Source organism: Asparagus officinalis, chromosome 6 (assembly GCF_001876935.1).
Source record: "Asparagus officinalis chromosome 6, Aspof.V1, whole genome shotgun sequence".
In the NCBI taxonomy this organism is placed as follows: domain Eukaryota; kingdom Viridiplantae; phylum Streptophyta; class Magnoliopsida; order Asparagales; family Asparagaceae; genus Asparagus; species Asparagus officinalis.
In genome coordinates, this window is record NC_033799.1 from 5,623,082 (window position 1) to 5,647,374 (window position 24,293).

General features: G+C 38.4%; 2 protein-coding genes and 1 long non-coding RNA gene across 12 annotated transcripts; 2 read left to right on the forward strand and 1 right to left on the reverse strand.

Moving 5' to 3' along the window:
• Positions 7–3,084, forward strand: LOC109846456 (pectinesterase 3-like). Its single transcript, XM_020415693.1, has 2 exons — positions 7–446; positions 2,259–3,084. The coding sequence occupies exons 1-2, from the start codon at positions 17–19 to the stop codon at positions 2,936–2,938; spliced, it is 1,110 nt and encodes a 369-aa protein (XP_020271282.1). The 5' UTR covers positions 7–16; the 3' UTR covers positions 2,939–3,084.
• Positions 6,794–14,044, reverse strand: LOC109846457. 10 transcript variants are annotated; one of them, XR_002248523.1, is made up of 10 exons: positions 13,786–14,044; positions 13,562–13,624; positions 13,368–13,431; positions 11,524–11,661; positions 10,376–10,402; positions 10,256–10,305; positions 8,396–8,491; positions 8,137–8,200; positions 7,923–8,065; positions 6,794–7,837 (listed from the first exon to the last, which is right to left on the reverse strand). It is a non-coding gene; the product is annotated as an uncharacterized LOC109846457 (long non-coding RNA). The 10 variants fall into 10 exon arrangements; XR_002248524.1 differs by having other exon boundaries at positions 13,368–13,469; XR_002248520.1 differs by having other exon boundaries at positions 13,368–13,482.
• On the forward strand, positions 15,027–18,632 carry LOC109845658. Its single transcript, XM_020414929.1, has 6 exons — positions 15,027–15,292; positions 15,690–16,310; positions 16,552–17,193; positions 17,414–17,879; positions 18,363–18,473; positions 18,585–18,632. Exons 1-6 carry the CDS (start codon positions 15,027–15,029, stop codon positions 18,630–18,632), a joined length of 2,154 nt encoding a protein of 717 aa, XP_020270518.1.

Below are 24,293 nucleotides of genomic sequence, written 5' to 3' on the forward strand. Positions count from 1 at the left end.
GACCATGACGAACGCGATGCGGTCGACGAGCAACAGCCTGGCGATCGCCACGGGGATCCTCGGGATCCTGAAGAGCCTGGACTTTCAGCTGCACAGAAGAAAGCTGCTGAGCGCTGGCGGAACCCGTCAAATTATTCCTGGGTGGATCACTTCATCGCAGAGGAGGGCTCTTCTGCAGGCCACCGTCGAAGTGGCCCCCAATTTGACAGTAGCCCAGGATGGGAGCGGAGATGTGAAGACGATTAAGGAAGCAATTGAGATGATCCCTAAGAAGAGTTTGGATCCGTTTGTGATTTATGTGAAGAAAGGGACTTATGAGGAAAATATCGTGCTCGATAAGAAGATGCGGAACGTGCACGTATACGGAGATGGTATGTACGATACCATTGTTTCGGGGAGCTTGAATTTTCTCGATGGAACGCCGACGTACTCGACGGCAACTTTCGGTGAGCCCTTCATCACTTAGATTCAATTTCTTCAATTATTATTTGTGTTCTTTCTTTGTCTAATTAGGGTAGGTTACGCCTTTATGAGAGTAGATACTGTTGCATGTCTGATGGAATAAAGTTTGCACTTACATAATTAATGTTGCTCTTGATGTCTTCAGAGTATTAGCATGGTGCACTTTATGTGGCCGTTTTGGTCGGCAAATTTTAGTAAGCATAAGGTCATGTGACATGAATATTAAACATTGGGTAGATTGAAGAGAGGTTGTCATAGAATTGGTGCATCACCCCCATTCCCTTCACTTGTTTTTGTGTGTGAGTGCGTCTAGATTTTTACAATCTGTATCATGAATAATTGAATATGCTTTAATAGATACGCTAGATGTGTGACATGCTAACAACACAATAGTTAAGAGGCCACGATGATATAAGTTCTTACTCAACCCAAGAATGTTTAACCATCAAATTTTCTTCTCACAAATCTTGTTACAGATTCTTAATTTTGAGATTATCATTTTTTACGGAAGCCGTAATCTAATTTGGTAACCTAATTTTAGTGTTTATCCTGGAGTTAGGTTTGGTTGCCATATAAGAACTCTTATTCTGTAATGTATACCTATTAGCATTTAAACTACCCAATATAAGACTATATTGGTTGATGTAACAAATTCAATATAAAATCATCCGAAGTTGCTTGTGAGTTTATCCGCGTATAAAATCGTGCATTTTTGTTGCGTATTTATTCTCCCATGCATTCTCTCAATAAAGGGATCAGTGACAGTGACTTAAAATAGTACCCTTTACCTAAATCACTAACTAATTTATATCTAACCACACTAGTTTATTCCTATAAATCTCAAAGCCAAGATCATTCATTGACATTATAGCAACAACTTTCAACCAACTTCAACTTTTATTCTACCGGTCCTATAATGAGTACTTGGCCCAATATAAAATAGGAGGGAATCGATGCGTTCAGTAGGCTGTGGGCCCAGCAAACGTGACCAGTCTTCTTTTCTATCCGTTATGGGCCGGGCCCACAATTCGGTGTCGGGGTTGGGACGCGTATTATGAGCACAAACACTAATGGGCAGATGCCCATGTGGTCTTGGATTTGTTGGAGTCCGGTGAGGTTACCAGCGCGTGTGAACTTTCATGATCTATCATTCTGTACATACAAACAAACATATTAAAGATGAAGTGGTAATTAAGAATTTAGAGTTGAAAATGAAATATTTAAGCCAATACATAACTAAGACTTGACATTACGAGTGTTCATATTGTGGTAATGTTATGTTTGACGAATAACTATTAGGGCTTTATATTTTGGAACACCTGTCAGAATCATTTTCTCAACGAACCTATAAAAAAATTTAATCCAAAGAAATAATGGTATATAATTATTTGGACAAATTTTTAATTTTGACCTATTTGCAAACTTAATTGTAAAAATCGACCCCTTTTATATTTATTTTTCAAATTCGACCTATTTACAAATTTTTAATTTCGACCTATTTGCAAACTTAATTGCAAAAATCGACCCCTTTTATAGATCGAAATTTTTGCAATTAAGTTTGCAAAAATAGACCCCTTTTATATTTGCAAACTTATTTGCAAACTTAATTGCAAATATCGATTTTTGCAATTAATATAAAAGTGATTTATACTTGTCATATTTCTGCAATCACCAAAAAAAAAAATTAGCCAATACTATAGATCATGTACTAAACACATATCTGCCATGTGATCAAGAATTTATTTATAACTATGTCCTAAAACTATTATTTACCACCTTTACATTTATTTCTTCAGCTGTTATGGGCCGAGGATTTATGGCCAAAGACATGGGCTTTAAAAACACAGCCGGGCCAGAAAAGCACCAGGCCGTGGCCTTCCGTTCTGGGGCCGACCTCTCCGTTTTCTACCGTTGCTCCTTCGAAGCCTATCAAGACACTCTCTATGCCCACTCAAACCGACAGTTCTACCGAGAATGTGACATCACCGGAACCGTCGACTTCATCTTCGGCGATGCCGCCGTAGTTTTCCAAAAATGCAACATAACCCCAAGACAGCCTTTGGCCAGCCAAAAGAACATAATAACGGCCCAAGGAAAGAAGGACCCCAATGAAAACACGGGCATCGTGATCCAAGGGTGCACAGTTTCCGCCCCAAATAATGTAACGGCCCAAACTTATTTGGGCCGGCCCTGGAGGCCCTACTCGACAACGATTTATATGCAATCGGATATCGGATCGGTGGTGGATAGTGCGGGTTGGCTCTCGTGGGTACCCGGAACCGACCCGCCAGAGACCATAAATTATGCGGAGTTTCAGAATACTGGGCCGGGCTCGAATACTGCAGGCAGGGTTAAATGGTCCGGGTATAATCCAACAGTTAGTGCTGAGGAGGCAGCCCAATATTCGGTCCATAGGTTTTTGGAGGGAGCTGAGTGGATTGCACAGAAAGGGGTCGCGTATGATTCAACTCTTTGATTTTCTTGCATTTTGTGTGTAATTTATCGTATATTTAGCTTGCTAAGTGTTTGAACTGGAAAAAAAAAAGTTAGTTTTGGTTTTCTTTCGTAACGAGTAGATGAATGTAACTTGTAACTTGGTTTGTGATATTTTTTTTCAGTATATATTTGTTGGGCTCTCTACGAATATAAATTTGTCATGTTCTCCTTTGTAACTGTTGATATCATGGGCTAATAGTTTGCATCAGTCGGCTGAGTGGGCTGGGCCAAGTTATTATTTTGAATTTGACAGAGACCTGACACAAATTAGGGGATGTTTGGTTAATACTTATATTTTGTAAAACGTTAAAAATTACTTATTTCTTATTTTGTTATAAGTTACTTATCAGTAAACTTAGTTATTAGTGCTAAAAAACAAGTTGACATGTCCCAAAAATTTTCTCCCTATTTATTATTAAACTTAGTCATTATTGTAACCGTTTTCTACCGTTTGCTCCTTCGAAGCCTATCAAGACACTCTCTATGCCCACTCAAACCGACAGTTCTACCGAGAGTGCGACATCACCGGAAACCGTCGACTTCACCTTCGGGATAGCCGCCGTAGTTTTCCAAAAATGCAACATAACCCCAAGACGACCTTTACCCAACCAAAAGAACATAATAACGGCCCAAGGAAAGAAGGACCCCCGATGAAAACACAGGGCATCGTGATCCAAGGGTGCACAGTTTCGGTCCCAAATAATGTAACGGCCCAAACTTATTTGGGCAAGTTTGGGCCGGCCCTGGAGGCCCTACTCGACAACGATTTATATGCAATCGGACATTGGATCGGTTGGGGACAGTGCAGGTTGGCTGTCATGGGTACTGGGAACCCACCCGCCAGAGACCCTAAATTATGCCGACTTTCAGAATACTGGGCCGGGCATAAATACGAATACTGGGCCGGGCATAAATACGACAGGCAGGGTTAAATGGGCTGGATACAATCCTGCAGTTAGTGCTGAGGACTTGAGGAGGCAGCCCAATATTCCGTCCGCTCTATTTTGGAGGGAGCTGAATGGATTGCAAAAAGGGGGCACTGTACGATTCAACTCACTACATGCATGTAACTTGGTTTGTGATGCCGTTTTCAGTAGATATTTTTGTTGGGCTCTCTACAAATAGAAGGTGTAATTTTCTCCTTTGTAACTGTTGATATAATGGGCTAGTAGCTTGAATTAGTGGGCTGGGCTAAGTTATTGTTTCGCATGGGCTGTTTTGTCTCTGTTGTTGGACTATTCTTCTCTGTTTTTTTGAATAAGATTAGGAAGGAGACTCCTCTGAAAATATATCTTCCACAACAAACAGCCCATGTCGAAATAACAACTTAGCCCATGTCAACAGGTCATCAATATTTTCGGACAATACTACTAAGCAATAGAAATGTCCAGCTGCCAGTGTCCACGTGGCACCATCCCCTATATATTAAGCTCCTGCCCCCTCAGGCCCTCACTCAAGAAACCCACTAAAATTTTGAAGCGAGCGGCAGCGGCTTTAGGTTTGTAGAAAAAAATCTCAATCCAGTTCGTTCCAAGGAGGCTAGAAGAGCAGCAACCGTTCAAGGAGGCGGTCTGTTCGATCCAATCGCTCCTTCCATGTCTTTCCCCAAAATCCTATCTGGGTCTTCGCGATTTGGTGAAATCTCAACTTCTTATTACACTATATTTCTTTAATTTATTAAAATTTTGAATTATTTCATATATGAGATGTTGTTTTATGGTTAAATTTGATTTTCCTAGCTACAATAATTTTTGAAATCAATAAAGAAATCGTTAATGCTGAATTTCATCCGAGCTATTTCTTCAGTGTTGTAAAATATGATGTCTGTGGTGATATGTAAACGTGTAGATAACAACCAGATATTAAAAAAAATCTATTCAACAACAGAAATTATAGTTAGGAAAATCAAATTTAACCATAAAACAACACCTCATGCATGAAATTATTCAAAATTTCAATAAATTAAAGAAATGTTAAGTAACAAGAAGTTGAGATTTCACCAAATCGCGAAGACCCAGATAGGATTTTGGGGAAAGATACGGAAGGAGTGATTGGATCGAAGAGACCGCTTCCTCGAACGATTGCTCCTCTTCTAGCTGTAATTATGCTTGCAGCTTGACATGTGGGCTAATTTGTAAGAAAAAGAGATGATCATATACAACATACATGACAGTAAACATGGTGGCATGTTTATATATTTAGTCATTATACTTCACGATCTCTTTCATGATTGTTGTGTCTAAGAAAAATGACTTCTAAAAAATGGGTAATTTCCTCTTCTTCATCTGTTTTATTCCTATTAGTATAGTAGTAATTTGAATCAAAATATCATATCATCTAAATGTGTTACTTTGTGCAGGTCATTCCAATCAGAGTTTAACAAGTCATCATATCAGTGAGATGGAAGAAGAACAGAACCTGCAGTTATACTCAAAAAAGCATCCAAGAGATGATTTCAGTTCATATCCACCCCAATCTCAAACTGCGCCATGGTTTGTCCTCTTTCCACGAGTGAGGGGTGACAAATTTCAAACTTTCTTCAGCTTATCAAGTAAGGAATATTTTGTTAAAAGTATCAGTCAACTACGAAGAAACCGTGCATGGCCAACTCCTCAGGGGTGGATTGTCCTCCTAGATACCCATTCAAAGGAATGTTGTTTGCTTAATCCGATCAGCCTACACGAAGTCAATCTACCGCCGCTCAAGCATAAAATCCCATCTCTATCCACCAGGTTCGCTATATCTTCATCGCCGAATGGTCCGAATTGCATTTTCTTATGCAATGATCAAGATGCGCTCCTTTTTTGTCGTCCTAAAGATAATCAATGGACACGACACAAGCATGATCTGTATCATGATATCCGTGAAGATGACTTCTTACGTGATGTCACAAGCTTCAATGGAGGATTTTCGTGCTGACGCGGTCCAGTTTTGTGGCAATTGAATGTTACCCAAGTCATTCTAGAATCAACATATTAGGAGAAATCAATGTGAAACGTAAGGGGATGGTTTATTTTGTGGACTATTTGGTTGCGTGTCTTGGGGAGCTTTATCTTGTAAGGCTACATCGAAGGAGTACAGCAGTTAAAGTGCAAACTGTTTCGGTTACAAAGAGGGGTTCCAATAATAGTGAATGGGTTTATGTGCATGATATAGATGGTTGTGTGATATTTTTGGATCTAAATGAGGGCTTCTGTGTGTCTCGGTCTGCAAGTGAGCTCAGCCTTGTAGGTGATTGCATATATTATGTAAACAGAGGCGAAACATGTTTTTCCTGTTATGATATGAAGACAGATTGCAACAAGGCCAATTTGCCTTGTCATCATATTCGTGAGGGATCGTGGTCAAGATCTATGTGGGTACTGCCACCGCTTTGAGTAAATCTGCTGGTCAACTATCATGTAATGAATAATTAATGCAAAGTTATGCTTTTTTCTTAGGAATTTCAAGATATCTGAAGTTCTTTCTCTTTGTCGGAGACTGGATTTGTTCTGAGTGTATGATGACATAATGTTGCACCTAGGTAATTGTCAGCATGGTGTTCTCTTGTGTGTTGCGGTTTAAAGGTACCTTCTTGTGAGGTGTGTGCACGGTCATTACACATTTTTCCTCATTTTTTTGTGAGGTGTGTATGATGACATAATGTTGCACCTTGGGAGAAATCAATGGAAAACATTGTTTTTCGTTTGATGAGNTTCTTTCTTGTTTTCCATTGATTTCTCCCAAGGTGCAACATTATGTCATCAAGCGAAAAAATAAGGAAAAATGTGTAACGAACGTGCACACACCTCACAAAAAAGTACCTTTAAACCGCAACACACAAGAGAACACCATGCTAACAATTACCTAGGTGCAACATTATGTCATTATACACCCAAAACAAATCCAGTCTCCGACAAAGAGAAAGTGCAAAAAACTTCAGTTATCTTGAAATTCCTAAGAAGAAAGCATAAATTCGCATTAATCATTCATTACATGATAATTGACCAGCAGATTCACTCAAAGCGGTGGCAGTACCCACATAGATCTTGACCACGATCCCTCACGAACATGATGACAAGGCAAATTGGCCTGGGTGCAATCTGTCTTCATATCATAACAGAAAAAACATGTTTCGCCTATGTTTACATAATATATGCAATCACCTACAAGGCTGAGCTCACTTGCAGACCGAGACGCACAGAAGCCCTCATTTAGATCCAAAAAGATCACACAGCCATCTATATCATGCACATAAACCCATTCACTATTATTAGAACCCCTCTTTGTAACCGAAACAGGTTGCACTTCAATTGCTGTACTCCTTCGATGTAGCCTTACAAGATAAAGCTCCCCAAGACACGCAACCAAATAGTCCTCAAAATAAACCATCACCTTATGTTTCACATTGATTTCTCCCAATATGTTGATTCTAGAATGACTTGGGTAACATTCAATTGCCACAAAACTGGACCGCGTCAGCCCGAAAATCCTCCATTGAAGCTTGTGACATCACGTAAGAAGTCATCTTCACGGATATCATGATACAAATCATGCTTGTGTTGTGTCCACTGATTATCTTTAGGACGACAAAAAAAGAGCGCATCTTGATCATTGCATAAGAAAATGCAATTCGGACTGCCATTATCCCAGTTTGAAGAAGGTTTGCCTGTTCTTCCCCATTCTTGCCAGCTGTGGTTACCTCTGCTCTCAGTTTCAACATAATCTTCAAAGGTTGGCTTCTCACAGAAAACAAGGGCATGTCATTGCCTTGGAAATCATCCAAGGAGTAGTCGATATCACTTCCCAAGCAAGCACCAGGTAAATCCCTTTATTGAGGCTCCCTAACCCATAGCAAAAGATCATACACGTCTTTCCCCACATCTTCATTACATGCCACCTGATATAGACCAAATTACTTAAGATAAAGAAATTAAAAAGTGTAATACAAATATGATAATATGCTCAGTCTATTATCAGCAAACCGGGTTTTTGTGGCCCCATATAACTTCAAAATGAGTTCCAGTGCCAACTGCAACATGTTTACCCCAGGAAACTGAAGAGACTACGTGCCTAATGAATCCATGTGACATTTCTCTACAGCTTTCTTAAAACACTTCATTGGCGTCTGCACACATATTTCAGTACTAAGTCAAGCAAAGTAACATTATAATACCAAGTTATTATGATGTTCCTTACAAGCAAAGTCGCTTCTGTAAAAGGCACTTGAACTTTGAGAGACCGAAACAATGATTTGAAGCCACTTGTGTTAAAACCAATGAGATTCCCCGTACATGCAGAAAATGTAACACTACTCATTAAAATTTCATCAATCTTAAAGAAATTAAACAATAATAAGACAAGGCACATAGCATTAATGTTAATTTAAAGTTAGGTACCTAGCTAAAAAGAATTTCTTGAGCTTTTTTTGAGAGAAATAAAATCAGAAAGAAAATACCTCTAATTGCTTTTTGAAATGATTAGGAGACCCCATGAGTCTCCCCAACAGAATCACCAATTTTGTCTACTGTCTATCTAGACTGGAGGCAATCCCCTGTAAAAACGTTACAACAAGATGGTAAAAAATTTCACATAACAATTAAAAAAAACCTCGAATTGTACATGTATCATAAAACTAAATGAATAAATGAAAAGAAGAAAAATTCTAGAATAGAACAATCAAAACTTCCATATTCTTCTTATAGGAAGAAGAAAGAACATGATTGGTTTTTTTATTCTCTGAAGCTAGTGAATCAAGAGTTAACAAACCCAAAAATTGAGTTTCTAGCAAGAATCTTTCTTACAAGAAAAAGTAATAAGAAGGAATCAAATCCTTTAAAAAAACAACAATAAAAACAAGGGAGAAATATGAGTTCTTTTAACCTTTACCGAGCAACCTGAGACATGAAATGGGTTTTCTGGCCCTCTTTGGTTTAGTGAAGGGCTTTTTGGTTCGTTTCCCATATATTGGGAAATACAATTCCATGTAAAGAAATCCAAGTTTTGGGTTTTCCAAACTTTTCTAAGAAATAGATTGTCTGGGTTTGGTTCACATATAAGAAATCAATATATGCACTTTTCTTATGTTTGGTTGGTATGGAAAAGAAGGGAAAATTTCTCTGTAATAGATGGGTAGTAAGTTCAAAACAACGATGCTAGAGGGGGTTTATCCGCAATTAATTGTTAAATATACCGTAAGTTTTTACTGTGTTGTTTGGTGTTTCTTTGCAGGGTGTTGGTTGATTTCTTTGTGGTGGGGGTTTGCGAGGTGGATGTTGTTGTGGCATATATGCATGTTGAAGAATTGGAGTTCAAATCTATTGTTCACCTGTAGCTGAAGATTAGAAATTTTGCTTAACTGAAGGTTGTAATTCATGTATTGCACCTAATGATTTGTGTATATCTAGAATTTGGAATATCAGAAAGATGTAACAGTGGTCATGGAATAAAGTTAACATGTGTTCTCTATGATAAGGTGTAGAATATGTTACTTGCTTACTGATGCTTACTTGTATAAATTGATATCTGATGTGGTAGACTGGGGAACATGTTCTTGTAATCTCAGAGAAGAAGCTACTGTAAAGAAACAAAATATTCTAAAGTACATTTTGGCTTAAGGGAATCTGAGCCACTTTTATGCTAAAGCGATATTGTATTGTCCTGTACTGAGGCTGCAGTAGTATAGCAGGTTACATTATTGTGGTATGCATTGAGCTTAGTAATTGCACCTCCATGTACTGGTTTAATTTTTATCAATAGTAATTTTTTAACTAATTGGCATGTACTTCTCTATTAAGAATCAGAAATTCAAGTGCAAACATATTTAGAGAACTTCCTCTCCTACAAGAAAGAATGCTACAATGATTCACTTCTAGGGATATAGAAGGCAATTTCGTGTCTTTCTTCCTTTTGAATACCCAACTCTAATGTAAAGAAATACATTATCTAATAATACACAATGCTCTCCTTTATCTTGAAATTTAAAGAGAAAATGTCAAGCACCATTAATCGACACCCATATTTGTTAAGCATATGAAATAAGTATTAGCTTAGTTGAAGATTAGACATTTCCCACTTTTCTTCTGTTTGGTTGGTATTGAAATGTGTAGGAAAAAGTGTATACGGTCACCATAGTAAGTTTACCGCCAATAACGACAAATTTATTTGTAATCGTTATGGGAGGTAATCTCCCTAAAATAAAAATGTGAATGTAACATGAACAAATGGTAAATAACCAAATTCATTATCAATATCTTTTTGACATAAAAAATCATATGAAACCTAGAATAACATGATTCTATTGGTATGAACTGCGTACCTGATTTGGCATGAAATATAGCTGTTTGACATGAAAAAATAACAAGAAACCTGTTTGACATTGAAAAAACAAACGAAACCAGTGATAACCTGATTATTCATAATTTTATGAAATATGTACCTGAATTAGCGAAAACTCTTACGAAACCTGTAAAAAACATATAAACAACCTAATTAGTCATAAATATGTATATGACATGGCAAATCGCATCAAACCTGGAAATACCAAACATGTACGTAATGGAGACTGAGTAGTTGAGTCAACTATCAGAAATAAAACCAGTTAGGCTTCAAAACCATGAGTGCTTCAAAACCATGGGTAATACCAGTAGAAAATTTATTGATACAAATAAATAGTCAGATTCAACCTCTAACCACCAAGTTAACATACCAATCCATATATATCTATAAAATGCAATATATATGCAAAGTTAACGTATTAAGTTAGCGTACCAAGTTAACGTACCAGCCACATGTATATGCAAATTATGGTTGCGGGCTCAGAACTTGGTCAATATCATCATTGTTAGCCATCCAGTGCAATATCAACAGATATTGCAGGTTGCTAATCTCAAAAAAATTTACAATCATCATAGCCTAAAAAGTAAAAAATCCCATTATGATATCAAGGCTTGGTAGACACTATGTAAGCATGCAACCTCATGAATAAATAAACATATACATATGTCAAAACAACATAAGAACACCATCGATTCTTTTTCTTCCGGATTTGCCATCCATTTTTCAATTCATCTTCAGTTTTAACATCTGAAATTTGTTTTGGACCCAAGGATATTTTAGGGAGTCCAGGCCAAATTTCATCAATTATTGGTCATGTGGCCATTTCCCCTTTTGCCCCTTTGGTTGTTTTTTCTCTCTTCTAATTGTATCATATTTAGTAATGGTGAACCCAAATAACCTCTGCCTCACCCAAGGCCATGTCGTTCTCATCCCATTGAGACGGAATTCTAAGAGGTGAGGGAGGGTGTTGGGTGATGTGATTGGAAGAATGGTGGTCAAGGAGGTGATGGACTTGGGATTTGTTTGGGAGATAAAAAGGAGGTAAAAGGATAAGTGCTCTCTCCTCAAAATTGATCCCTACATCTCACAAAAGTCTAAATCCTTCAAAGATCATCATCAAAAGAAGAAGATATGTCGCTGAATATCATCAACCTCACAAGTATCATTTATTCAAGAAACTATAACCTTATATTTATTAAAATCTTAGAATCTTGCAATTCTTTCCTTTACTATCAAAGGAAATTATACCTGAAGGAGATTGGCAATGGTCTCGACAGTGACAGTTTTGTTAATCCCAACCTCATAGTCCATCCTCAAGCAAACTACCCATCCTCAATCTCTCAGCCAACCCCTTCTCAACCAAGCAATGTCACAAATGCATGGTTACTGCAGATCACAAATGCCCAAGCAATGTCAGAAACAAACAGGAAGCATATCAAACGAAAGGATGCATGGTTACTGCAGAAAAAGCCAAAACATTATCTAGAAATCTAAAGAGCATCCACAATGCAATTAGCTATAATAAATGTATAGTCATACTAAGCACATATTCCTGCACATACAGCTTGGAGAATATCAGATTCCACACACTAAGAGTGCATTAACAGCGTGTAAGCGTACAATTAGAAAGCAAACATATTAACAGATAGTATCAACTTTATACACAATAAGGCAAACAAAATCAGATTCCACACACTAAGAGAGAGGGAGAATAGTCAGGCATATATGCATCAGTAATGTCAAAAAAAGCTAGCCAAATAGAATCGTTCTTAAATTAAACGAACTTTCACTTGGGACATGGAAGAAAATAAGAACATGCAAATTTTCATCACAATATTTTCTAAAATGAAAATTTCAGATAATTTCAGATATTTTCGATCAGTTGTCGTGAAAATTTTCATTTACCGTCTAAATTTCAAATAATAATTTTCAGATAATTTCAACTAATTATAGGAAAGTGAAAATTTTCATTTACCGTCTAAATTTCAAATAATAATTTTCAGATAATTTCAACTAATTATAGGAAATGCAACATCCAAATTTCATCACAATATTTCTAAAACATACAAACAGATAATTTCAACTAATTATAGGAAATGCAACATCCAAATTTCATCACAATATTTCTAAAACATACAAATTTTCATCACAATATTTCTAAAATGAATGAAAGCTTTAAATTGAGGGACTTTTTTCTTTAAAGCTTGGGTTGATACCTTGGTATTTCCATTATCATTCACAAAATTGAAGACACGGGTTGATAAAGAATATTTTCGAGAAAAAATCATGTATATAACCTTCCAAGCTTTCACAAAATATACAAAAGTTTTCAAGAAGAAAAGAATGGCCTTATGAACCTAAAAAGGATTGCTATGAACTGATTTTGACAGCAAGAATTTGCATAACTTGGACAATATATATTAAGTAGAATTGAGATAGCATTAATTTATTTAGACATGTATGAATGTGTCAAAAATTTTTGATAATCCCAAATGGTTAATTAAGTAAAGTGTATAATCATATTTAAGATCAATTATTTTTTGTAAATATAAAACCCAAGTTTAGTTCTCTGTCTGATAAAAAATACAGAATAATAGCTTTTCTTGCCTTAACTTGAAATATAAAGTGTATATTATTTTGAAGAAAATATTCAAAATCCAGAAATCAAAACCCATTCCTAGTTGAGGGTTAAATTGAAACTTTGGAAAGATAGTATTGGCTTTCCATAGCTACTATAAAAGGCTAATGCATGAGATGCCGAGCTCAATAAAATATAATTTTATTAAGAAATAAAGTCTCTGTTCTCTTTATATTTTTAATTAAATGCAGCTTTATTAAATGCAACTTGTTATATACCAGTGGTTTGTGTCATTCACCGCACTCTTTTAACATAAAATAAAAATAAATGTCACTCAAAAAACATAAAATAAGAGAATTAAATATTATGAAAGTAATTGCTATTACATCAAAAATGAAATATAATGAATTGAGTTTTTTTAAGGATATTAAAAGTGGTTTATAGATGCGGATATCGTGTTAACTTTAATAAGGATACTGAAAATTTACCATTTCTAGAGGAATTGAGCACTTACCTTAGATATCCACTTATGTGTTCATACTATCCATGGAATTAGCAGAGCGAAGAACAAATTTTCCCTGAAATAGCGAAATTAGGCTGAAGGAGGAAAGCAAGCCTGAAGCAAAGATCTATTAAATAAAATTATATTAATATCAGGTTAATAATAAGATATAGAGATGGGGAGAATGCAAGCTAGCTTGTATATACCTCTTTTGTGTTGATGAATACAATCAAGATAGTAATCGTTTGTTGGTGAGCGAGTGATTGAAGCTGCAAGATGATCTGATAAGAATGAATGCAGTGTTACAAAATTCTATGCAATTAGACCTCAAATTCTATCAACAAATAAAATAATATGTAAACAAGAAATCATCAAAATGAAGTCAAGAAGCCTCTATAGCAAGATCCAGCAAAAATTTCAGCAAAAATACCCAATTTTCCCAATAAAGGCGTTGCCTTTTTCTCCCGACCCCGAAGTGAGCGATCTTGATCTGCTTCTGGCTGTTGATGAGGAGATTAGACGGCTTGATGTCGCGGTGGACGATCTTCCGGCTGTGGAGGTAGGCGAGGCCCTGGAGCACCTGGCCAGCGACGTGGGAGAGGAAGGGCTCGCTCTCGATGCGGCGGTTCTCGAGCGTAGCCGCCGTCCATGTATCGGAGAGAGGATCTGCCGCCGGATGAGGTCGAGGGCGGCGGGGCGTGGAGCAGGCGGCGGATGGCGAGGGTGTGGAGGGGACAGTCGGCAGTAGAAGCAGGCGACGTGGGAGGAGGACTCTAGGAGGTCGGCGATGCGGTCGCGGTCGCGGTCAGGGGTCGGGTCGGTGGTCTGGGCCGGACTTTGATGGCGGAGAGGGTTTAGGTTTTAGGGCCATCGTTCCAGTTTGAGGAGTGTGGCTGTAGGGTGCAGGTGATGGGTATGGTGAGGAGAGTATGGGAGTGTTACCGGCAGTTGGTCAGAGGTTTCCTTTTTGCTGGCCTTATCCGAAGAGGAAGGTTCCCAAAATATCCTTGCATCTAAGAAACGTAGAGAGGGCAAAATAGGTATGAACAGTGAATGGTAAAATTTGGCATGGACCCCCTAAAATACCCTTGGTCCCAAAACAAAATTTAGATGTTAAAAAATGCAAATAAATTGAAAAGCCGATGGCAATTGAGGAAGAAAAAAAAGGCATCTAGCTTTTAGACAATGTTTTTTATGGCCACTAATAAATGAATATTTCATAGATTTGGAGGCCTATTCTAACTTTCAAAAGTTTGATCATGCAAAAAAGATTAGGGAAAATTGCTTCCAGCCCCCAAAACAACACAGAACGTGCTCTGCCCCCCCAAGACCTTTTCAACGTGCCTTTTACCCCCAAAACCGCCCCCGATTTTCTTCCAGCCCCCAAAACGAATCCCCAGGCCACCTTCCGTTTAAACACCGCTCGAAATGCCCAAAATACCCTTCGCAGCATGTGTTCGTCGCCCTCTCACGACGGAAACCCATCGTTTCGACTGTAGGCATTAAATGGTGATATGAATGACTTTTTTGGGGGGGAAAATTCCCATTTCCCTCCAAAATTATCATCAGATATTATCACCAGCTATATCCCCCTTCAAGCTAAGTTGTTCCTTCCACTTAATTATCCTCAATAAAAGCCTCTTCGATTCTTCAACCACTCCCTGTAATAAAATGGCGGATGGATCTCTTCTATGCGTGGTAACGAAGGCAAAAAGCAACAAAGGTGGTGACGGTGTATTCGTCGTTATCAAAGAGAATACAGAAATAATCAGCTTGAAATATCGAGTGGCGGAAAGGCTGAAAATACCAATGCAATCTCTTTCACTGAAGTTCATATGCGAAAGGGAAAAGAAATTCAGCATTTCAATTGACAATGACGACGACTTAAATTTGATGTTCGAGTATTGTCGGCGTAATGGATTTACAGACGCGAATTTGTATGCCACCTCCGCTGCGGAATCCTCAACTTCGCAGAACACGCAGACTACGCCGGAAACTGCGTAGGAATTACACTCCAGATTTCCTTTTGAGTTCACTGATAGGTTTTGCCATTAGTTGTTAACCTCATGCATTGGTTGCTTTGGTAATGTGTTGGCTGTCAAGGTTATGTTAAGCACTGGTTGTTAAAGTTATTTGTTGGCTGTTACGTATACTAGTTGGTTGCTAAGTTATGGTGTTTGATGTTAAGTATATGCGTTTGTTGTTAAGGTCACGAGTCTGCCCTTAAGTATAAGGGTTAGTTGTTAAGGATATGTGTAGGTTGTTACGTTTATGAGTTCGTTGTTAAGGTTATCAGTTCGTTGCTAAGGCTATGTATTTTGATTTATACTTCAGGACAATACCGACAGAAAATTCGCGGTGCGCAGATACCCCGTTCACCCAAACCTGTAATGATGAGCGTATTCCTAATGACAACCCCACCGGCGACTCGATCATGCTGCTGGAAGACATGCTTAATCACCAAACAAAGATCCCAACTGAGTGGCACACCTCCATACGTGAAGTTGGTCAGAAATTTGATAGTGCTGCTGAAGTTAGATTAGCACTTCAATACTATTCAATTGCTAAACGGTTCGAGTATGATTTTTACCACAATGAACAAAGACGCATAAGAGTCTATTGCCGATTCAAACACACACATGGTTGCCCTTGGATGTTGTTTGCTTCCCCGCTCAGAAATTCGTCTATCATGTCCATAAAGAATTTCGAGTCTACCCACACCTGCGGTCAACATGGAGCAAATGCTGGCAACTCAAGGGCATCAAGGAAGTTCATTGCTAGCCAAATACAAGCTGTTTTGAAGGTTAGGCCAGATCTTCGTGCGGTCGATATCAAGAACGACATGCTCTCTAATTTTGGCATCAAGATTAACTACAGTAAAGCGTGGTGGAGCAAGGAGACAGCTCAACAGGACCTGTTCGGTGACGATGATGAGGCTTACGATTCACTGAGATGGTCCTTATCTTTTTTATTCTTCTGAAATCACTCTTACCTTTTGGTTGCTAACTATACGTAGTAGTTGTTAAAGTTGGCGGTTCGACGTTAAGTGTACGTGTTGGTTGCTAACTATACGTATTAGTTGTTAAAGTTATTGGTTCGTCGTTAAGTATACGTGTTGGTCGTGAAGTTTGAAGATCATTTGTTATGGTTATGAATCCTTCGCTAAATGTACTGCTTTGTTGTTATATTCATGCAGGTATGAATCCATGGTGCATGCAACTAATCCAGGGAGTCGTGTTGTTATTGATGCTGATGACGGGAGGTTCAGGCGACTGTTCATTAGTTATAATGCCTGTATTGAAGGGTTCATTGCTGGGTGTAGGCCTCTATTGTTTTTGGATGGAACATTTATTAAAGATCGTTACAGAGGCATACTACTTAGCGCTACTGGGTATGACGGCAACCAGGGAATATTTCCCCTAGCTTATTGCGTATGCGACCAAGAGAATGAGGTTAACTGGAAATGGTTCTTACAAGGATTATGGACGTTACTGTATGATAGGGAAAATCCTTACCAACCTCCACATCGACTGGTAATGATTTCAGACGCCGACAAGGGTATCAGGGCAGCAGTCGAGGAATTCTTTCCAGATGCATTCCATTCAAGGTGTGTTCTGCATCTAGTCGAGAATTTCAAAAAAAAGATGAAGGATTTTGGGCACAAGGCAAATATCGCGACTACGTTGGGCGAGCTGTTACAATCTGCGGCTTATAAGTTCACAATATCTGAATGGGATAATGACATGAAAGAATTGGCAGCGATCGATCACAGGGCTTATGTCACTGTAATGGAATACTCCCCGGAGAGATGGGCAAACGCGCATTTTCCTGGTATAAGGTAAGATAGCTTGGTCCCGACGTTATTTTGTTACAGCACTGTTATAGTTGTTAAGGTTAGAGTTATCCTACAGTTTTCTGTTAAGGTTAGATTTTTATTGTTATGGTTAGAGTTATTCTGCTAGGGTTTTGCTGTTAAGTTTAGGATATTTGTTGTTAAGGTTAGGCCTTTAATGTTTAGTTTAAGGAATTATTGTTATTGTTAGTGCTTTGTTGTTAAGGTATGGCCATGTTACTTCAAACGTTGCTGAGTCCTTCAACAGCTGGATAAGAAAGGCACGATTGTTGCGAATCTTACCTTTGGTTGAGACCATACGGAAGCAAATAATGGAGCGCATGCATGAAAGGAGGCTATTGGGTCAGAAATGGTCTGGATACCTATGCCCGGAAGCGGAGTTGGTGCTGAGTGATAACATTCAGCATGGTAGCTGCTTGGCGATTAAACATTCGACGGAAGATATTGTGGAGGTCGAGTCCAATAAAACTTGCCGCGTAGATTTGAAGAATCGGACTTGTTCTTGCAGGTCCTGGGACATCACCCGCATTCCCTGCAAACATGCGTGCGCTGCAATTACATGGATGGGACGAGAAATTTATCAATATTGCGATTGGTACATGACTGTTGTTGCGTTCAGAGCAAGCTATGCACCGATCATCTATCCCATCCCAGATTACGAGAAGCGCTTTGTACCGCCAGAAGAGCGAGTGTTGAAGCCTCCTCTCACCAAAAAAAGACGTGGCAGACCATGCACTAGACGAATAAACAACAGGTCGCTGAACACCCGACCGGTTAAGTGCTCTCGATGCAACATGGAGGGTCACAATCGTGCAAGCTGTAACGAGCCTATATAGTTTAGCGTTTTATTGTCATGTATATGGATTTGTTGTCCTGTATATCACTACAAGTGAGAAGGTCATAGCTTGGTTGTTAAGGTGATAAACTTGGTTGTCAAGTTTATCACTTTAATGTTGACGTTTTGACTTGGTAGTTAAGGTTATTACTTGGTTGTCAAGTTTATCACTTTAATGTTGAAGTTTTGATTTGGTTGTTAAGGTTATTTTTTTGGTTGTCAAATTTATCACTTTAATGTTCAAGTTTTTGATTAATTGTTATGTTTTTTTGGTTGTTAAGTTTTTGATTAATTGTTATGTTTATTGATTAATTGTTAGCGCCCTCTTGTGGAGAGGTCCCTTGCTGTTATTCAGCAGCGTTTGGTTGTCACGGTCACCGGCGTATATTCTCTGCTACTGCATTCAATGTTCCTCCTAGTTCCCAAGGAGGTGAGTTAATATAACCTGAACACCTACCTATCCCCACATTCCACGCGGCAACACCACCATCCCTTCGCCTGTCAGCTACAGGATAGCTAACCTTAACAACCAATACAACAGATAGCTAACCTTAACAACAGGGAGCTAACGTTAGCAACCATTCCATAGTTTTGACAACAGATAGCTAACATTAACAACCAATTCATAAGCTTGACAATTAACAGCTTACCTTAACAACAGATAGCTAACCCTATTGTTAAGGAATCCATAAGCTTGACAACCAATCCACGATCTAAACAACAAAACCATAAGCTTATCAATTCACCCCCTGATCTTCTCAACCAATAAGCTATACAGTAGAGCTAAACGTTACAACAAGGAGCTACAGATAGCTACGATTCCACAAGTTCAACAACAGATAGCTAACCTTAGTAACCAATACATAAAAATTGACAACAGAGCGCTAACTTTAACAATAAATCAACAAGCCTGACAACAAAGAGTCAACCTTAGCAACCAATCCATAAACACGTAAACTTAACAACCAGTCAATAACCTTAACAGTGAGTCCATAATATTTCTTGATAAATCGTTAAACTTAACAAAACAACATGTATCCAAAAATAATTTCTTTTACAATGAACTTGCTACAACCTTATAACAAACAAATAAGCCTATCAACAACCCCGTAAACTCAACAAATAAGCTTGAATACACGATGACTACAGCATGTATTACCATTGTCTCTACTATATGTCCCATAACCGTGGGTGAATATAACTGGCTCCCTTCAATGAGCTTGTACAATAAAAAGATAGTTAAGATTCATAGGTGCGTGGAATATGATCAATTCAGATGGATCAATGTGTGATGCACCTAGGAAGGCATGCGATGCTGTTGTAGATAGTCCTCTGGCTTACGTTTACACTGTATAGCTATACAGTGTTAACGTAAGCCAGAGGACTATCTCCACCAGCATTCGCATGCCTTCCTAGGTGATTCACACATTGATGCAGCTGAATTGATGGTATTCCACGCACCTATCAATCTTAACTATCTTTTTATTGTACAAGCTCGTTGAAAAGAGCCACATGCATTCACCCACAGCTAATGGAACTAAGATCAAACCCGTTCCAGGGGATAACGTCTTCATCAGCGTGAGGGATACCCAAGATCTTCATCATTGTGCGCAAACCTCGTCGCCATGACCTTCATCGGCGTGAGGACTAGCGTTGATCTTCGGGTTTTCATGGCGAAAGGAGAACTTGAAGGTTTTGGGGAGAGGGTAGCTTTTTTTATAGAGGGTCAACAGAGAATAAATGGTAGGGGAGATCGAGGAAAGATTGCGTCGAAAGGATGTCTGCGCTATCCTGTAGCTGAACAGGCGAAGGGATGGTGAAGTTGCCGCGTGGAATGTGGGGATAGGTAGGTGTTCAGGTTATATTAACTCTCCTCCTTGGGAACTAGGAGGAACATTGAATGCAGTAGCAGAGAATATACGCCGGTGACCGTGACAACCACACGCTGCTGAATAACAGCAAGGGACCTCTCCACATGCATTCAATAGCCACATGCATGTGGCTCCCTTTAATGAACTTGTTCAATAGCCACATGCATTCACCCACATGCATTCACCCACAGCTATTGTTGAGGTTAGTGCTCTGTTGTCAAGCTTATGTGTTGGTTGTTAAGGTTAGCTCTCTGTTGTTAAACTTATGGAATGGTAGCTAACATTAGCTCCTTGTTGTAACGCTTATAAATCTGTTGTTAGGCTTATGGATTAAGAAGATCACGGGGTCGTCGTATTGTTGATGTTATGGTTTTGTTATTAAAGATCATGGACTGGCTGTCAAGGTTATGTGCTGGTTGTCATGCTTATGGATTGGTTGCTAAGGTTAGCGCCCTATTGTTAAGGTTATGGGTTGGTTGCTAAGGTTAGAGTCCTGTTGTTAAGGTTAGTGCTCTGTTGTCAAGCTTATGTATTGGTTGTTAAGGTTAGATTTCTGTTGTTAAACTTATGGAATGGTAGCTAACATTAGCTCCTTGTTGTAACGCTTAGCTCTCTGGTGATGTTATGGTTTTGTTATTAAAGATCATGGACTGGCTGTCAAGGTTATGTGCTGGTTGTCATGCTTATGGATTGGTTGCTAAGGTTAGCGCCCTATTGTTAAGGTTATGGGTTGGTTGCTAAGGTTAGAGTCCTGTTGTTAAGGTTAGTGCTCTGTTGTCAAGCTTATGTATTGGTTGTTAAGGTTAGATTTCTGTTGTTAAACTTATGGAATGGTAGCTAACATTAGCTCCTTGTTGTAATGCTTAGCTCTCTGTTGTTAGGCTTATGGATTAAGAAGATCACGGGGTCGTATTGTTGATGTTATGGTTTTGTTATGAAAGATCATGGACTGGCTGTCAAGGTTATGTGCTGGTTGTCATGCTTATGGATTGGTTGCTAAGGTTAGCGCCCTATTGTTAAGGTTATGGGTTGGTTGCTAAGGTTAGAGTCCTGTTGTTAAGGTTAGTGCTCTGTTGTCAAGCTTATGTATTGGTTGTTAAGGTTAGATTTCTGTTGTTAAACTTATGGAATGGTAGCTAACATTAGCTCCTTGTTGTAATGCTTAGCTCTCTGTTGTTAGGCTTATGGATTAAGAAGATCACGGGGTCGTATTGTTGATGTTATGGTTTTGTTATGAAAGATCATGGACTGGCTGTCAAGGTTACAACATAAAACTTGCGGTAAAAATTACCTTTTGGGTGCTGCCACGTGCTTCTCTTCTTCTCCTCTCTGTAGACCAAGGAGCGCTCTAGTGGCATCGTTGGACGCGCCGGTGGTGCCGGTGCTGCCCTCTAGACCTTCGCGTGGGCCTACACTTAAATTTTGAGGCGGGCTTCTGGGATGAGAATGGCTGGTTGCGATGTCCTCTAGAACATCACCAATCGCAGCCCGAGCTTCAGATTCAGCCCGCACTGCAGTTGTCTGGGCTCTTTCTGAGATTTCGAACCGCTGGGCGTAATCGCTTTCGCTGTGGTCGGCATTGAGGTTGGCTTTGGGGGTTGAATCGCCGGCCATTTTGATCCCTTTGCTTTGATTCGGTTTGAGTTGGGGTCGGTTGATTTAGGGCTAGGGTTTTGAATTGGGTTTCTGGAGTCGGTTTGCTTGCAGAAGAGAGAGATGACAGGGTACGGACGAGGAGGTAACTCATAACGGGGAATTTTAAACGTAAGGGTATTTTGGGCATTTCGAGCGGGGTTTAAACGGCGTTACGCCTGGGGATTGGTTTTGGGGGCTGGAAGAAAATCGGGGGCGGTTTTGGGGGTAAAAGGAACGTTGAAAAGGTCTTGGGGGGCCAGAGCACGTTCTGTGTTGTTTTGGGGGCTGGAAGCAATTTTCCCAAAAGATTATTATGCAATAGGTTATATGTAAATCAAAGTTTGAGTCTAAAGATTCCAAACGTCCTCATCTGAAGCATTTCAAAGCTACTAGTTGTCTACTATTCCCCTCCATAGAATTTAAATTGTTTAGTACTAGAACATTTAAATTGTTTGGTACTAGAACATTTACAAATATTTCAGCTTATTAGACCATTTTTTTTTTTTTGCCCCTTTTGAGACTAATATCATCGTACATATTTGATATTTCTTACTGTTTATCTTTTGTTTTGAACCCCCCTTCAATTTCATATTTGAATTTGATAAAAGCGGTCGGTCTTTTTCTTAAATTTCTCAACTGATAACCCATAGAACTCAACCCTGATACTAATAATTTTGAGTTACAAGGGCAGTTCTGGAGTTTAAACTCAGAAAGACCCCTATGGTTTGCGTCATAAATCTATTAAGCCCCCAGACTATTATTTGGATCTATTAAGCCCCTATACTTTTTATTTTGAATCTATTTAGCCCCTATGGTGTTTCTCCATAACTAAAAAGTAGATTCAATAAGACAAAAATACCCTTTCTTTAGTTATGGAGAAACACCATAGGGGCTAAATAGATTCAAAATAAAAAGCATAGGGGCTTAATAGATCCAAATAATAGTCTGGGGGCTTAATAGATTTACAGCGCAAACCACAAGGGCCTTTCTGAGTTTGAACCCGGCAGTTCTGCTAATAATTGCTTCTACGCATTCTCCATACTGCTGGAGGCTCAGAAATAATTTGAATATGATGGAAGAAGTTACCTTGCTAGATAAAAGAGCTGCTAAGTGCAAGCAACCCATTATTGTTAAGATTGGGAAGTTAGTAAATTACTTGCTAATCAGCCATTATTTGCCTAACTTGCGGTCAAAATTTCTATTCAGAGTTAGATGACCAAATCAAACTCAGAAAATTATTTTTATTTTTATATTTCATTCACTTCTGGAAGTGTTGCCTCTGTTAAGTACGTCAGACTGCTACTTTGACAATTAGAAGGGCGTTTCCAGTTTCTTAAACTTAAAATTTAGGTGTTTTTCACGTAAACCACCTTTAAAAAAGCGGATTATATGAAACCACCTTCAAAGTTCAGTGGTTTCTATATAAACTAAGCATTCAATGTGGTTTTCGTATAATCACCCTATTTTAAAAGTGGTTTCTATGAAAAAAATTCTAAAATTTTCATGAATAATTAAAAATATGTATGTTGGACATAAGAAAACTTTATAACTAGTCATATCTTGCTAAAATTGGCTAGGAAATAGTCCAACACCTAAGTATTAAGGTATGTTACATAGGCTAACCAGTTCACGCATCTTATTATCTTGCATCTAAGTTGCATGGAAATAAGTACGGGTAAGAGCGCCAACACCATTGTACAGGAGCAAGTATCAGTGCCTGTAAGATTGTATGATAATGAAACATGACAAATTTGTAAAAAGGTAGGACACTTGGACACAAATATATAAATAACGCACATGCATGAACGCGTACACACGTAGACATGCAAATATATTATATCGAAATTAACAATTTACATGAGATTGTTATTGTTTTCGTTGGCATGTGATGGGAATTAAAATTCCTATAATATTTTTATGTTTCTTTTATTATATGAATTAATAAATAGGAAAACCACCATTTTTGAACTAGATACCCAAACAATCCTTTAAAACAATAATTCGAAATCCAACATCTGTCCAACGAGTTTTAGAAAGTGGATGTGAAGTGTAGAATATGCGTGTGTATGAGAAGTGTTGTAACTTAAAACATACATTGAATAAGTAAGTACATGCCCAAATGAATGTATTCAAATATGCAAGGAGTGTTCGAGGAGTTTGGATACGGGTATGTGTCAGGTGCGGCTTGACATATATTGCTTCTTGTATGGACTTTATACTTTGTTTGTAGATAATATAATTGGAGCCACCAACGTAACAACAACAACAACAAAAAAGATAAAAAAAAGACGGAGAGATTGTTTACGTGGCTATTCTATATCTTGTACAAAAGACATAGAATAGTCTGACATATTGTGATTCGACGGTCTCAAATGTGTAAACTGGACCCCTTTTTCGTCTTTCTTCAAGCCGAAGTCAGTTTTTAATGCTTGAACTTCACTAGATGTGCACCCAAACTGGCTTAATAGAATTCTGTATTTGCTTTTGCCCCAAAAGATCATAGATTCGGCGGTTTCTATTATTCAAGATTACGATCGTGTAAAAAAGATTATTATACAATAGGTAACTGTTAACCAACTTTGGATCTTCTAAACGTCCTCATCTGAGGCATTTCATACTAGCTTTCTTCTGTTACCGTCCGTAGACTTTTAAAATTTTAATAATACTAGAAAAATTATAAATATATCAGTTTACTTTTTTTTGACAGAAAAACAAGGGATGTACCCCGTTCATTCATAGCTAAA